Raw genomic sequence first — 13,414 nt, forward strand, 5'->3', positions numbered from 1 at the left:
AGACTTCGAAACCTAATTCTAATTCCTAAAAACATCCAATAATAACATTGCACTACAAATTACCGATTTTCATGGGAAGTCATAAGTAAAAGCCTCTGCTCTTGCAAAAAATCATTTTGGCTTCTTTGGTTTTATCGCCACAAATTAAAAAAGATTCGTTTCATAATTTGTATTATCTATGTAGAAAAAAAAGAAGCAGACACTAATTTTAAAAAGAAAAGCTTTTTTCTTACGGAATTAAAAAGCGAAGCTGAAACTTAACTAATAAACAAAATTGTTGCTTCGCCGGTGACGTAAGATATGACTGCAAACATAGCTTTAATCAACTGGCTTGTGATATTTTCCAACATCTGTAGAATTTTCAAAATAGAACTTTACTGAAAACTGCTTGCTAGATTTTCTTTTAGAATTAAAATAGCTTGCTGAAAGATATCGATATCGTCGTTGCTGAAAGACAATTGAAAGACTTACAAATTATTCTTTGTTTTGTACAGACTAGTTACATAATTTTTTTTTGCTAATGGAACATCCTGTTTTGTTTTTTTATATCTTTTTTTTTGGGAGGGGGGGGGTCGGTTTTGTGTTTTCAGTAAAGCGCCATTTTTTAAAATTTGATAAATTTAATAATGTGAATGTAATGTTAATAAGTGCTGGCCATAGGTAATAATAATGGGATAAATGGATTTTTGAAATATGGTGGCTTCGAAGTTACAGATGGATTACTAAAGCTTATGAATATTTTTTTTGAAGACGATGAAGTACCTTGTGATTTTAGTAATACATTTTTTCTCTATCTAACTAATTTCTAGACGTGTGTAATAAGTCCACCTAAGCCAGTCACTGCCAAATAGGAGTTGAATTACCGCATTTAACAAAATGCAACGAAGAAAATATTAGAGTTGATTATGAAAGTTTATATTTGGAAAGAGTATTGAATGGGAAATCAAATGGCATTATCCTTTTTGTATCTGATTTTTATGTAAGGTAAATTTATTGATATATCAACCTCCACTTCTTCTTCCTCTAAAGGGCGCTGACCTTTGGTGGCCTTGGACAAACGTTGCTTTAGAAAGTAAAACTTCGAAATAAGTGTTTTGTTTACCATAGTCAAAAATCTCGTAAGATATGTAATCCAAATTGGTCACCTGAGCATTGTACCTGAACAGATGTTTTTAGTGAGAAGAAATGGTTTTATTCCTTGCGTTTGAAGAACATAGGAAACAGCACCCTGGATCTTAGAAATATCATGTTTAGACTTCGTGCCAAAGAGGACAAGTCTCCTACCGTGAGAACATCACGCCCTCACGTTATGATAAAAGATTATCATAAATCTAGTTACAATCTGCGGTGGGTTTCGAAATTTTAAAATATTTTTACTACTGTGTAATGTGCTGTTGCAGCGCACAAGGGAGGGGGTAGGGTGTTGAACTAGAAGCTACTGTCCTACGAAAATTATCCCCCCATAAAATTCCTTTTGAAAGGGTTATTGGTCGTCTGAGATGAAAATTTATGGAGAAAATGTCAATAATTTGCGAAACGTTGATGTGCTGAATAAAAAAAATGCTTACCCCCCCCTTCGTGCTGCAATCCTTAAGAATTGGTAAACCCCTAATGGTTTGATAAGGTTAGGCCAGGAAATGTGCTTTCATTTGTATTGCCCCCCTTCCAGGGGCGTAATTTGTTATGGGCAGGAGAGAGAGCAACTACCCCTCCCAGACCTCGGTTTGCCCTCCTCCCCCAAGACCTCAGTTTGCCCCCCCCCCCAAACTGAAGTTTATTTTCTTACAAAATCTTGTCAATTTTAAGGTATCAGAATAAGATCATCAACAGAAAAAGATCAGTTTTTTTAGTACATTAGTCAAAAAAACTTTTTGCACAAAACAAGTTTTTCAAAAAAAAAGTAAAGAACCAAAAATGAACAAAAAAAGGAATCAAATAATCTATCAAGCATACAACTAACACAAATCAGTATCAATAAATAAATGAAACCCAAAACAAAAAGAAATTAAAATAAGTCAAACTCAAAACGAGCAGAAACTAATCTGAGTAGGGTTCTAAGCCCTATGCTTTCTAAAAGCCAGAATATATTTTGTACTTCACTGAAAAAAATTCAAATGAATTTACTGAAAAAATGTGCATTTTCAGTTTAATTTACATATGCTGATATTTATTCCTTAAAATCTTAATTAATTTTTGATCTCTTAAAGATATAGAAGTGAAAACATTTAAAAGAATTTTTTTCAGTAAAGTACAAATAATATTCTGGCTTTTAGATAGCACTTGTTTGATTGGATGTGTTTGGGGAAATGGTGGGCATGAGAGGGGGTTTAGTTGCCCTCCAATCAATTTCGACTAGCCTATGAAAAAGGGCACTAGCCCTTTCAATTTCCAATTGAATGAGCCTTTTTTGAAGTTTCTATGGCAACATTTTCGAAAAAAACCTTATATACCCCCAGGGCATAACATACAGCCATTGCCTTAAAGGCTGGGGGGGGGGGGGGGGTTGCCATCTTCAAAAACCTAATTTCTGGAACTTTCATCTACGTTGAACAAAATGGCTATCTTAAAATTTTGATTGGATGTGTTTGGGAAATGGTGGGGATCAGAGGGGGGTTAGTTGCCCTCCAATTACTTTCGACTATTTAAAAGACCACTAGCCCTTTCAATTTCCAATTGAATGAGTCCTTTTTGAAGTCTCTACGAAAACGCTTTCTATAAAAACCTTGTATGCCCCCAGGGTATAACTTACAACCCTTGCCGTAAGGGTTTTGGGGAGTTTGTCATCCTCAAAGACACAATTTTCAGAACTTTCAACTACGTTGAAGAAAATGTCTATCTAAAAATTTTAATAAGACCCTTGCCCTGAGTGCTCTGAGGGGGTTATCATCCTCAAAGACCTAATTTCCAGATGTTTCAACTATGTTGAACAAAATGGCTATCTGAAAATTTTTATTGCATGTGTTTGCAGAAATGGTGGGCGTGAGAGGGGGCTAGTTACCCTCCAATTACATTCGACTATTAAAAAAGCTACTAGCCTTCTGAATTTCCAATCGAATGAGCCCTTTTTCAAATTTCTGCGACAAATCTTTCTATAAAAACCTTATATGCCCCTAGGGTATAACTTACAACCCTTGCCCTGAGGGGTTTGTCAACCTCAAAGTTATAATTTCCTGAACTTTCATCTACGTTGAAAAAATGGCTATCTCAAAATTTTGATTGGATGTATTTGGGGAAATGGTGGGCGTGAGAGGGGGTTAGTGGCTCTCCAATCAATTTCGACTATTAAAAAGGACACTAGCCATTTCAATTTCAAATCGAATGAGCCCTTTTTGAAGTTTCTACGACAACGCTTTCTATAGAAACCTTATATGCCCCCGGGGCATAACTTACAACCCTTTCTCTGAGGGCTGTAGGGGGGGGGGTTGTCATCTTGAAAGACCTAATTTCCAGAACTTTCAGCTACGTTGAACAAAATGGATATCTCAAAATTTTGATTGGATGTGTTCGGGGAAAGGTGGGTGTGAGAGGGGGGTTAGTTGCCCTCTAATCACTTTTGACTATTAAAAAGAGCTCTAGCCCTTTGAATTTTCAATCGAATGAACACTTTTTCAAGTTTCTACGACAAAGCTTTCTATAAAAACCTTATATGCCCCCAGGGCATAACTTACGACCCTTGCCCTGAGGGGTGGGGGGGAGTGTCCTCCTGAAAAACATAATCTCTATCGGGAAATCAACTACGGTGATCAAAATGGCTATCTCAAAATTTTGACTGGATGCGTTTGGGGAAATGATGGGCATGGAAGGGGTGTTAGTTGCCTTCAAATCACTTTCGACTATTAAAAAAGGCCATTCCAAGCCGTTCCAATTTCCAATCGAATGAGCTCTTTTCGAAGTTTCTACGACAACTCCTTCGATACGAAGTGCCCTGGTCTAAGGAAAAAAAAATAATACATTGCGCCAACATCGTTCTTTACTTAGGCAGCGCAATTGCGCTGCCTATGATATTTACCATTATAGTACTTTTGTAAACCTTTTCTTTCTTCTGATAAAGGGTTTACTTTGGTAAGCGTTTTGGTAACGTAGCCGAATCATTCAGTTATGGGTTCTCATGGAGGAGGTAAAAGAGTCTCTTTCACTATAAACTATGTGTTTTATTGTACAAAACAAATAATATACAAGAGCTGTAAATTATCAACAAACCAACAACCCCACTTCTTAGAATAAAACAATAAAATTCCCTATCTAGAATAAAACTCGGCGGTCAACAACCCAACCCGAATTCTCTTTATCAGAAGTTTACAGGTGATCAACAGCCCAACCCAGATTCTCTTTATCAGAAGTTTCCACTTTATTGTAAAGGTACTTTATAGTACTTTTATAGTACTAAATAGTACCTTTATGGTACCGAATTGTTTTTTTTTAGTTTTTACTATCATTTTCACATTATTTTGGAAAATTGGTTCCAACTTTGCCCCCTCCCCAGGATTTTGACTAAATTAGGCCTCTGTCCCCATCTTCTTGAAAAATATTCTAATTCTAGAATATTTTATATTCTAATTCCCTGTTTGGTGCTCCTGCTTGTACCTATCTGTGCGTGAAGTGTTTACGGATAAAAGGGATGTCGTTTGTATTCTTTCGTAAACTATTTTCGTTAGACGTTTCGTTTCGGAAAACGTTTTTTCTTGAGCGAACTATTAGTCAGGCGGGCTAAACCTAACGCCCTCGATTCTGAAACAAAAAAACGTGCGTTATTCACTGAGTATAATTTTGTGCTACTTAGCGCGTTATTTTGCGCGAAAAGCTAAAGCTTTCAGCGTTGTGGTAATAATAAATAGTTACGTTATTCAACACCCTTCCAAAAACATCTGAAATCTGTCTGAAATTCGTGAAAATCTGGACATGATAGGGAAGTGGTGCAATAGCTGGAAGGGTTGTAGGCATTCCCCCCCCCCGAAAATACCTCGGCTGGAAAAAAATGGAAAATACCCCCCCCCCCCGCGTAAAATACCCCCTCCTACCGGAAAATGCCTACCCGTGGAAAATAAGGCTTTCCAAATTTGAGAATTTTATTTCAAATTTTTTATTTCAAATTCTCAAATTTGGAAAGCCTCATTTTCCATGGGGGGTATTTTCCGTGGGGGTGGGGGTATTTTCCGCGAGGTGTAATCGGCGGGGGGGGGGGGTAAACGCCGGCCACCAGCTGGAAGACCCCATAGCAACAAAGTAGCCTGCGCAACCTACCTCAGGTTGATCGTATATAGCTCCAGGCCAGAATTTGAGAGATGGAAATTAGAACAAGGCGTAAATTAAGGCGCAATTATAGCAAATGTGGACATAATAGGAAAGTGCTTCAATAACCATAAGGCCCCATAGCAACAAAGCAGCCTACGTAACCTACCTCAGGTTGATCGTATATAGCTCCAAGCCCGGGTTTCACACATGAAAATTGGAACAAGGCGCAAATTAAGGAGCAATTAAAACAAATCTGGACATAATAGGGGAGCGGTGCAATAGCAGAAGGCCCCTTAGCAACAAAGTAGCCTACGCAACCTATCTCAGGTTGATTGTATGTAGCTCTGGGCCAGGGTTTGACGGATGGAAATTAGAACAAGGTGCATCAATTTAATTTTTCAGTCATTATATTTGATGCGGTGTATTTGACGAAATTTTTTAACATTTCTTTTGAAGAATGTAACAACAACACCTTGAATCATAAAAAATATACGTGGCCGGCGATTAACCCCCCTCCCGCGGAAAATAAACCCCGCGGAAAATACCCTCCCCCCGTGGAAAATACCCCCCCCAGTGGAAAATACTCCCCGGTAAATACCCCGCGGAAAATACCCCCTGATGGAAAATAAGGCTTTCAAAATTTGAGAATTTTATTTAAGTTTTTTTTTTAATTTCCGTAGGGGGAAGGAATTTTGGTACTTGTGTATTATGCACCACTCACTCAAGTTTACGCTGTGTAAAACTCTAGAAAAAACCCGTTTTTTCGCCAACTTCTTCGTTACTTTTGAATCAGATTTGGGCTATAGATTTGCACATTGGGGGGGGGGGGGTAAAGTAGAGCGGGTCTGCCTGCAAAGTGTGTTAGGTACAATTATTCTGCATATTAGATAGATAGATAAGTGTGTTTTAAAGCCAAATATACGGCCATGAACACAGTAAAATATCATAAATGAAAGGCACAAACAACATAAACTTTGATCAGCGATCATCATAAAACACTTAAATAAAACAGTACATTAACCTAATAATAACAAAAGAAAACCCTGTTTGTCGAAAATGTCTTTTATTTTTAGTGACCATGATCTTTTCTTCCCCTGCGAGAGTAAATTTTCATAAGCTGCCTTAAGCAACCTGTCACTCGGTAACTGGACGACTCTCAAGCAAAATTTCATTGGTTGAAATTCACAAATTCCAAAATCATTGAGACTAGTCTGTAATTTGTTAGTGGCCATATACCTAGAAAGAATTGTTTTCTGAATTCAAACTGTCAAAATACTTTACCCACTTTCCCAATGTGCAAATGTATAGCCCAAATTATATATTTCCCATATGTTCTGTCACTTGTCTTTGTCTTGTCTCGCGCTAAGCTGAAAAAAAACTAACGAAGAAACCGGTTTGTTCTCGAGTTTCACACAGTGTAAACTTGAGTGAAGGTCGCATAATACACAAGTACCCAAATTCCTTTCCCCTACGGAATTTCCACGGGGGTGGGGGAGGGTAAAGGTCTAGAACCAAAAATATGATACCTAGTCTAAGTACCATGGAGGGTAAGTGTCATCTAGTTAGAACATGAGGCCCTTTTATTATTTGTCGCGTTTGATGTTCAGGTTGAATTAATCTGAGATTATTTTTGGAGTCAAGCAATCGATGTGGAGTTTTCCTACAGCAAGGGGGGGGGGTCCAATATGTTGAAAACTATCGCCGCAAAAATTTATTTTTCTTCTGTTAAAATTTTTGTCGAAAGGGATATTGAGAGTCTGGGGGTTCTCTGGGAAAAATGTAAGAAGAGATATCAAAATGCAGCCATCACATATATGCCTAATAGAAATTAAAATTTTCTTCTAAAATCAGACACCCCCTCCCCTCCTACCTCGACGAGAATCTACTGATTTCATAAAGGATTGATAAATTGAGGCCTAAACATTTGTTGTAGTTTTGTGTCAAGTTGAAATCACTCCTATCACTGCCCATACTTTGTTAGAAAGTAGCAACATGACAAATATCTTTAGTTCTATTACTCCTTTTTTTTTATTTTAATTTTTCTATTTTAACTATTACTCCTTTTGAAATCCTTTCCTTCGGGTCCTTCGGAAATCCTTTCCTGTTTCCTTTCCTTTCCTTTCCTTCGGAAATCCTTTCCTGTTTCGGGTCCTAGTTTATAACTCACGTTTATTATGAACATGGGCTTATGAACATAGTCTATAATTTTTCAAAATGACAGATATCCAATTGGTGATCAACCCAAGCTTCTTTTAGGCCAGACATGTACATAGGAATTTCTTCTTGAGGAAATCTCTCCTTAGGTCTGTCGGACGACTTTTTCATGACTGGAGGGAACCTCCCCATCAGGTCCGTCTGACGACTTTCTCGTAAACGGACTGGTCAAGTTCGAGACAAAATAACTGAACGTGGTACCAGTTTGTCGCAAAATTTATTTTATTTCGTAAAAAGGGTACTGGTGCTCAATTTTTTCGTCCGTATGAATGTAATTCCATAGATTCTTTTGATGCTAGTTTTGTTTCTGAAATTACTGTGTTCTTTTATTCCAGGATTGGGAAAGAGGCTAGTGCTTATAGGATGTACAAACAAATTGAAGAAGATATAGATGTTTTAGAGAAGAAGAAGGAGATTGTAGAGTATAAGGATGCCAAAAAGAAAGCAAGCTTAGTAAGTCTAGTTTTTGTTTCTTTTCTTTGCAGGTATCCTGTACCAAGCGCTAAAGGAATGAGAGATTTGGTGTAAGAAATGTCCTTTCAATTTAGATTTATTATGAACTTGCTATGAATTTGGTAAAATCCGGTTCAAGCCAATGGCCCTCGAAGGGTAATTAAACCCGATAAACTTTCGTGTAAACATCTGTAAAATCTTTCTTAAAACTATCGAATTTAGCTTGGTTTGTTTGGCAAATAAGAGGGAGACACAATGGCAATGGAAGGCATTTGAGGTTATAGCTTTTCTGAAGCTTGTTGCACGCTTACAGAATGCAAGTCTAATATGTTCCTTGCTAATTCTTACTTGTATTATGTTGAATCCTAGTAAAGGGGTGTATACCCCAATTCTTTAATAATACTATTGGATTATTTCAAGTAGGAACATGTTAGCCTTACTATATTAGTTAGAATGCCTGCTTTTCTTTAATAATAATGAAATTTCACTTACAGAACAAGAACAAGATTTGATCAACATTTCTGAAATTGTAAATAGTAAATGTTGAATTTTCAATTATAATGAAATAACTTAAAATAATTAAATAAAGTTCTCTTCTTTGCTAATAAACTCTTAGTTTTTCTATACCTGTGTTGTCTTGTTTATTTTATGTCGGTGCTAGGATTTATCAAGATTTTGTCAAGGTATCTCTCTCACTTGGTTCAATTCCGTCATTCGAGGCTTAATAAGGGTGAAGACGGGTCTCATGGCTGAGTTTGGACATTGTTAGTTGTCGCCACGAAGCCCCCACACTGGGCCCACTCTTTCCTCATAATTGTTGTGATTTTCTATGATTATGATTAATCAATTGTTGCGTATACACCTTTCCTGCTCGTTTGCTTTATATGGCGTAATTGTACCAATCTCATTTTTGTTTTTAATCTTTCTATTCTTATATTATAATGATCCTTTCACTTTTTTTCAGGTGTAGGATGGGCTTCCTACTTTTTTATTGCTATTTAGGCATTGAGGCCAAGTTCATAATTTAACACCGTGTGATTTGAAAGTATATGCATAATTGCATATATAACTTAATTTATGCATGCTATATAAGTTCATTTATTACTTTTCTTTCCATATTTACCTTTGAAAAAAAAAAAAAAAAAAAAAAAAAAAACGGAGCTCTTGTTCCTCGCTGAGACAGCGCAGTTTTGAATGTGTAATTTATATTGTTAATTTAATATTGTATAATTTAATAGGTATATGTGTCTATAATTTTATTTATACCTGTACTAGAAATTTATTGGTTACCTGTATGTGTGTATTGAATTAACGACGCTTCTTGATTACTGATATCCTTGCGTCAGCCCTGCAGTGGATTGTTGAAGTGGAGGTCGAACTCTCTGTCCAATATTACCAAGCTAAGATCAAACCAGCTGAACCGCCACGGGACGTAGACATTACTTTTCTATCCATAAAAAAAGAAAAAAATCTTTTGCAAAAAAGAAAAAAAGGAACGTTTGTTCTAAGGTAGTAAAATCACTATTTAATATGTATAATAAAAATGCTGTATATCTACGCATTAAACTTAAAAAAAATAAATAATTCGCATGCTGACCAATTGTCTGCGTTGCGCAGGTACTGATTTCCTGATTCTATGCCTTCGGCCGTGAGTACAATCCGTGGTTAGGGAAAAATCATCTGCCGCTTCCCGTGTTTTTCCCCCAGATTTCTCCAGGTACCCCTTTAGAGCTGGGTTGACTCTGGCAGAGCTAACAGGGTCACACCATTGACCCCGTTCCAAACCAAATAACCAGCGACACCAAAAAGTTGCCCCGGGTGAGGTTCGAACTCTAGGTTTGATATCTACGCAATAGGCAGGTTTTATACCCAGGTTGGCAAAAAAAGGGATAGATGGTATCCCCGCTTTGGCAAATTTGGTTAAAACTGTGTTGGTACGACGTTCTGGTCAAAACCAACACTATATTTGGGCATAAGATAGCCCTGTTTTAACATAACACTCGCATGATGGTAAGAAGGTCAATCTTAATAACTATGTTATTGTAAATCGAAGACTAACAGGGTCGATACAGGACGCTACTACTACTGCTATGGCTAACAACTCGTTGCAAGACCAGTAAAGCTTCGCATGCTTCTCCACCCCATCCTATTTAAAACTTAACTCTTTGCTCCCTCCTGTGGGATTGCTTTTAAGCCCTTTCTTATGAATTCTTCCCACCCCGCATGGGAATGATCTGGTTTTCGTTTGGCGGAGGGATGGATGACCAAACAGCAAAATTTTGGCAATATATCATCCTTCGGTCGTAAAACGGGGCCCAGCCATCTTAACCTTTCATCCATTATAGTCTAAAAAGCGGGATCGAGCCATATTTTTGTGTTGGTTATTGTGTGATATACCGTTAGGCAAACAAAATAGCTAATGTAAATAAGTGACAGATGTAAAAAGTAAATAAAACGTAAATAAGTAAAAAATATGAAAATAAGACTTAAATAAGTGACAATATTAGTATTGGACGCCCAATATTACGAGTATCATTCGATTTTGCTAATCGTAGATATTGGTGAGTAAGAGGCTCTTGAAAATTAGGCTTATTGGCTTTAAAAGGAGGAGGATTCAACCTCCTCCCCCGGGATATGGCTTTGATTGAAAGTTTTCAGTTTTTACTATATCACACTGTTTATCCTATCTGAATGACTTTGTCGATCATTAGATTAATGTCCACAGGCACATATTTTTAAACTAATCTGGAGATAGGGGAGGAGGTGGAAAAATTAGTCAAATCAGCAAATAAAGGGTAATTACTTGAAAAGTGTGCGAACATAACTAAAAATAGTGGGGTTTGGAGACAGCCCTAAGGCGTCTCTCCCCTACTTATATCCCTGAGGGTTTTTAAAATGAACATAATTATCACGCACCAATACATAAAGCATACACCAAACATAAGTATGGGGTAAGGTCGTTTTTCTTTTCCATATCCCTTTGGGATAATCTTGATTATAACATTGAAGCTGGTCAGTTATAATGAGCGTTGTTAGAAAAGCTTTTCTGATCAGATAAAGACCTCTGGTAAAGACAAACACAAGTTCAAGTAGTTTAGCCTGCCCTGTATTCCAAATAATTAGTAATTTCAATATTAGTAAAATGTATATTAAAGTGTGAGTTAACAGTGTATGAAATATACCTTGAATTTTGTCTAAATTTATTATATTGATGTGCCATTTATTCTACAGCTGAAGCAACAGTTGGACGAAAAACGAAAAGAAATTGAATCAGTTGAATACCGTCTTGCCCCACTGAGACAGAATATTTCTAATGTGAAAAACAAATTTCAGCAAACGCAGCGAGAAGTGGTAACTCAGGTAATGCTCAGCTGCTCTTCAAATTTTTGTTGTTGATATTATTCTAGTAAACAATATAAGACAATCTTTAGATCTGTTCCGAACATGTAATTGATGATTGAGTAAATTAACGAATCTAAATGATTAGATTTTAGGCTGAGGTTGGATTCGACGAAAGAAGGTTTACGTCGTCTGTGTAGTCAAGGCCCGTCAAGTTGACGTTTCTATCAACTAATATTCCTTCAAGTCTGATGAAAATTCCTTACTAGCAGTGTTGCAAGTAATTTGGATATTTCAGTAACAAAAAAGCTCCTGAATTAGAAAAAAAGTCATTTTGTTTTGCTAAGATTTACCAAAAAGCTGCTGTATCTCTTTTTTATGGTCAACTCCAAGGACTTTTTTTCAGTCCTGTCTGTTATTTCTGGCGTGCTATCTAAATCCGTTTTACAGAACAAGAGCAGATAACCAGGAAATTCATCAGAAATTAATTTTTTTCTTTTTAGGGGAAAAAAATACTGTTCTATGCTATTCAAGTGTAAGTCACAATCAAAACCTAAATAAAAACAAACCAAAAACACAGATTTTGACTCTTAGCCTTTTTTGACGAGCCTTTTTTAGCCTTTTTTGACGAGCTTTAAAATTCCGTGGCCCTGCATGCCAAGGGATCGGAAACTAACTTCAGTTTAGTTCGACATGAGACAACTAATTTTGAAAAATACCACTTTGGAAAAATTATGCTTGAATTATTTATGGAGGTATATAAAAGACCTAAGGCCCGAAAAGTACAGTCTTATCTGACAATTTTCAGGGGACGAGGAAGTAAGTCATAGCTTCTGGCTCGATTTTCGTCATCACGTGAATGTCGGATGAGGTGAAATATAGCCTGTGGACTGATCTTGTCTATGGTTCAATTATAAAAGCCAAAAAAAAAAAGAAAAAAAAAATGGCTAGACTGCCTTTTTGCATTGTCATAACAAAACTGAAATTCGCGACTTTTTAATTTGGAAATTCCAGTTAAATTAAACGTTTAACCAATTAAAGTAAAGGAAAAGGTAGACTGATTAAAAGTAAAAGGAAATAATTCTGTAAAAAAAAAAAATCACTTGGTTATCAGTTTATTTTCCCACTATTTCTTTTTCGGTAGCGTTATTTCTTTGGCCGAACGGGGGGGCGAGCAACGCTTGCGAAATCTCACAGATGAACCGGGTTATTTTACTATCACTGAGTTTCCAGAGCAGTGGCGTCATTAGGACTCGTCGGGCATCTTTAAAAATTGAACGGGAACAATCAATTTGCTTATTTGGAAACGACTTGAATTTCTACTCTTGTAAGATTTCTCCCGCTGTGGAAGTTTATTTGTTCAATATATGATTTTTAAAATCATTTTAAGTTTCAATTTTTTTTTCTTCCAGGAAGCTAATATAACCGAAAAAAGCCGAATTTTATCTAGAAAGCGTCAAGAGATGGCTGATCTAAATGAAAAAATCAAAGATGAAAAGAGTATTTGTGAAACCTCCGCGGAAGAAAATGAAAAGATTCGAGTAGAAATTGCAAGTTTAAAGAACTTGATTCAGAGAGATAGAAACCAATTAAGTCTTGCCGAAAATTCAGGTAGAACACAGTTTTTTCAATTGCCTATCAATGAATATTTATAAAATTCAACATATTTTAGCAAGGGCAATAATTTTTTTTGTATTATTTATTTAAGACTGTTGAAATATTAATTTAAAGCTTATTGAAATAGTATAAATTAAATGTCAAGGAAACAACAATAATGATCATTCCTTTTAAAAAATTTAAATATTTGAGAAAAGTGTAAATTGTAATTTTATTGGTTTGGATGGGCTTAGTTACCACTCAATCAGGGGATTATTATCTTTTGTTAAGAGGGGAGGAGGGGACCTTACATCCCATTATTGAAATAAAAAGAAATTATGTTTTACTTTTTACTCCGGTAACTTCTAGTACTGAACTTCAAACATCTCTTATTTCTAATTTATTCCGCTCCAAAAGTCAATTGTCATCCAACAAAACTTTTACACTAGCCTTGGATTCTTGTCAAATATGTAGGATAGCTGTGGAATAACACAAGCCAACGGGGAAAGGGCTAAAATAACACTTATATGGGGAGAAGGTTTGTTTATCGAAAGTTCAATGGAAGTGTCTTGTGAGTTAA

At 36.3% G+C, this 13,414-nt stretch overlaps 1 protein-coding gene across 1 annotated transcript in view; it reads left to right on the forward strand.

Moving 5' to 3' along the window:
• LOC148951539 (structural maintenance of chromosomes protein 5-like) overlaps positions 1–13,414 on the forward strand; it is a 162,329-nt gene that overhangs the window by 70,852 nt on the left and 78,063 nt on the right. Inside the window, exons 6-8 of the mRNA XM_089090325.1 lie at positions 7,782–7,899; positions 11,131–11,259; positions 12,651–12,849. Of these exons, the coding sequence (XP_088946451.1) occupies positions 7,782–7,899; positions 11,131–11,259; positions 12,651–12,849 (446 nt within the window). The remainder of the gene's footprint in view (positions 1–7,781; positions 7,900–11,130; positions 11,260–12,650; positions 12,850–13,414) is intronic.

The sequence above is a fragment of the Artemia sp. Qi Xiang Cuo genome, chromosome 6 (genome assembly GCF_049724085.1).
Source record: "Artemia sp. Qi Xiang Cuo chromosome 6, ASM4972408v1, whole genome shotgun sequence".
Classification (NCBI taxonomy): domain Eukaryota; kingdom Metazoa; phylum Arthropoda; class Branchiopoda; order Anostraca; family Artemiidae; genus Artemia; species Artemia sp. Qi Xiang Cuo.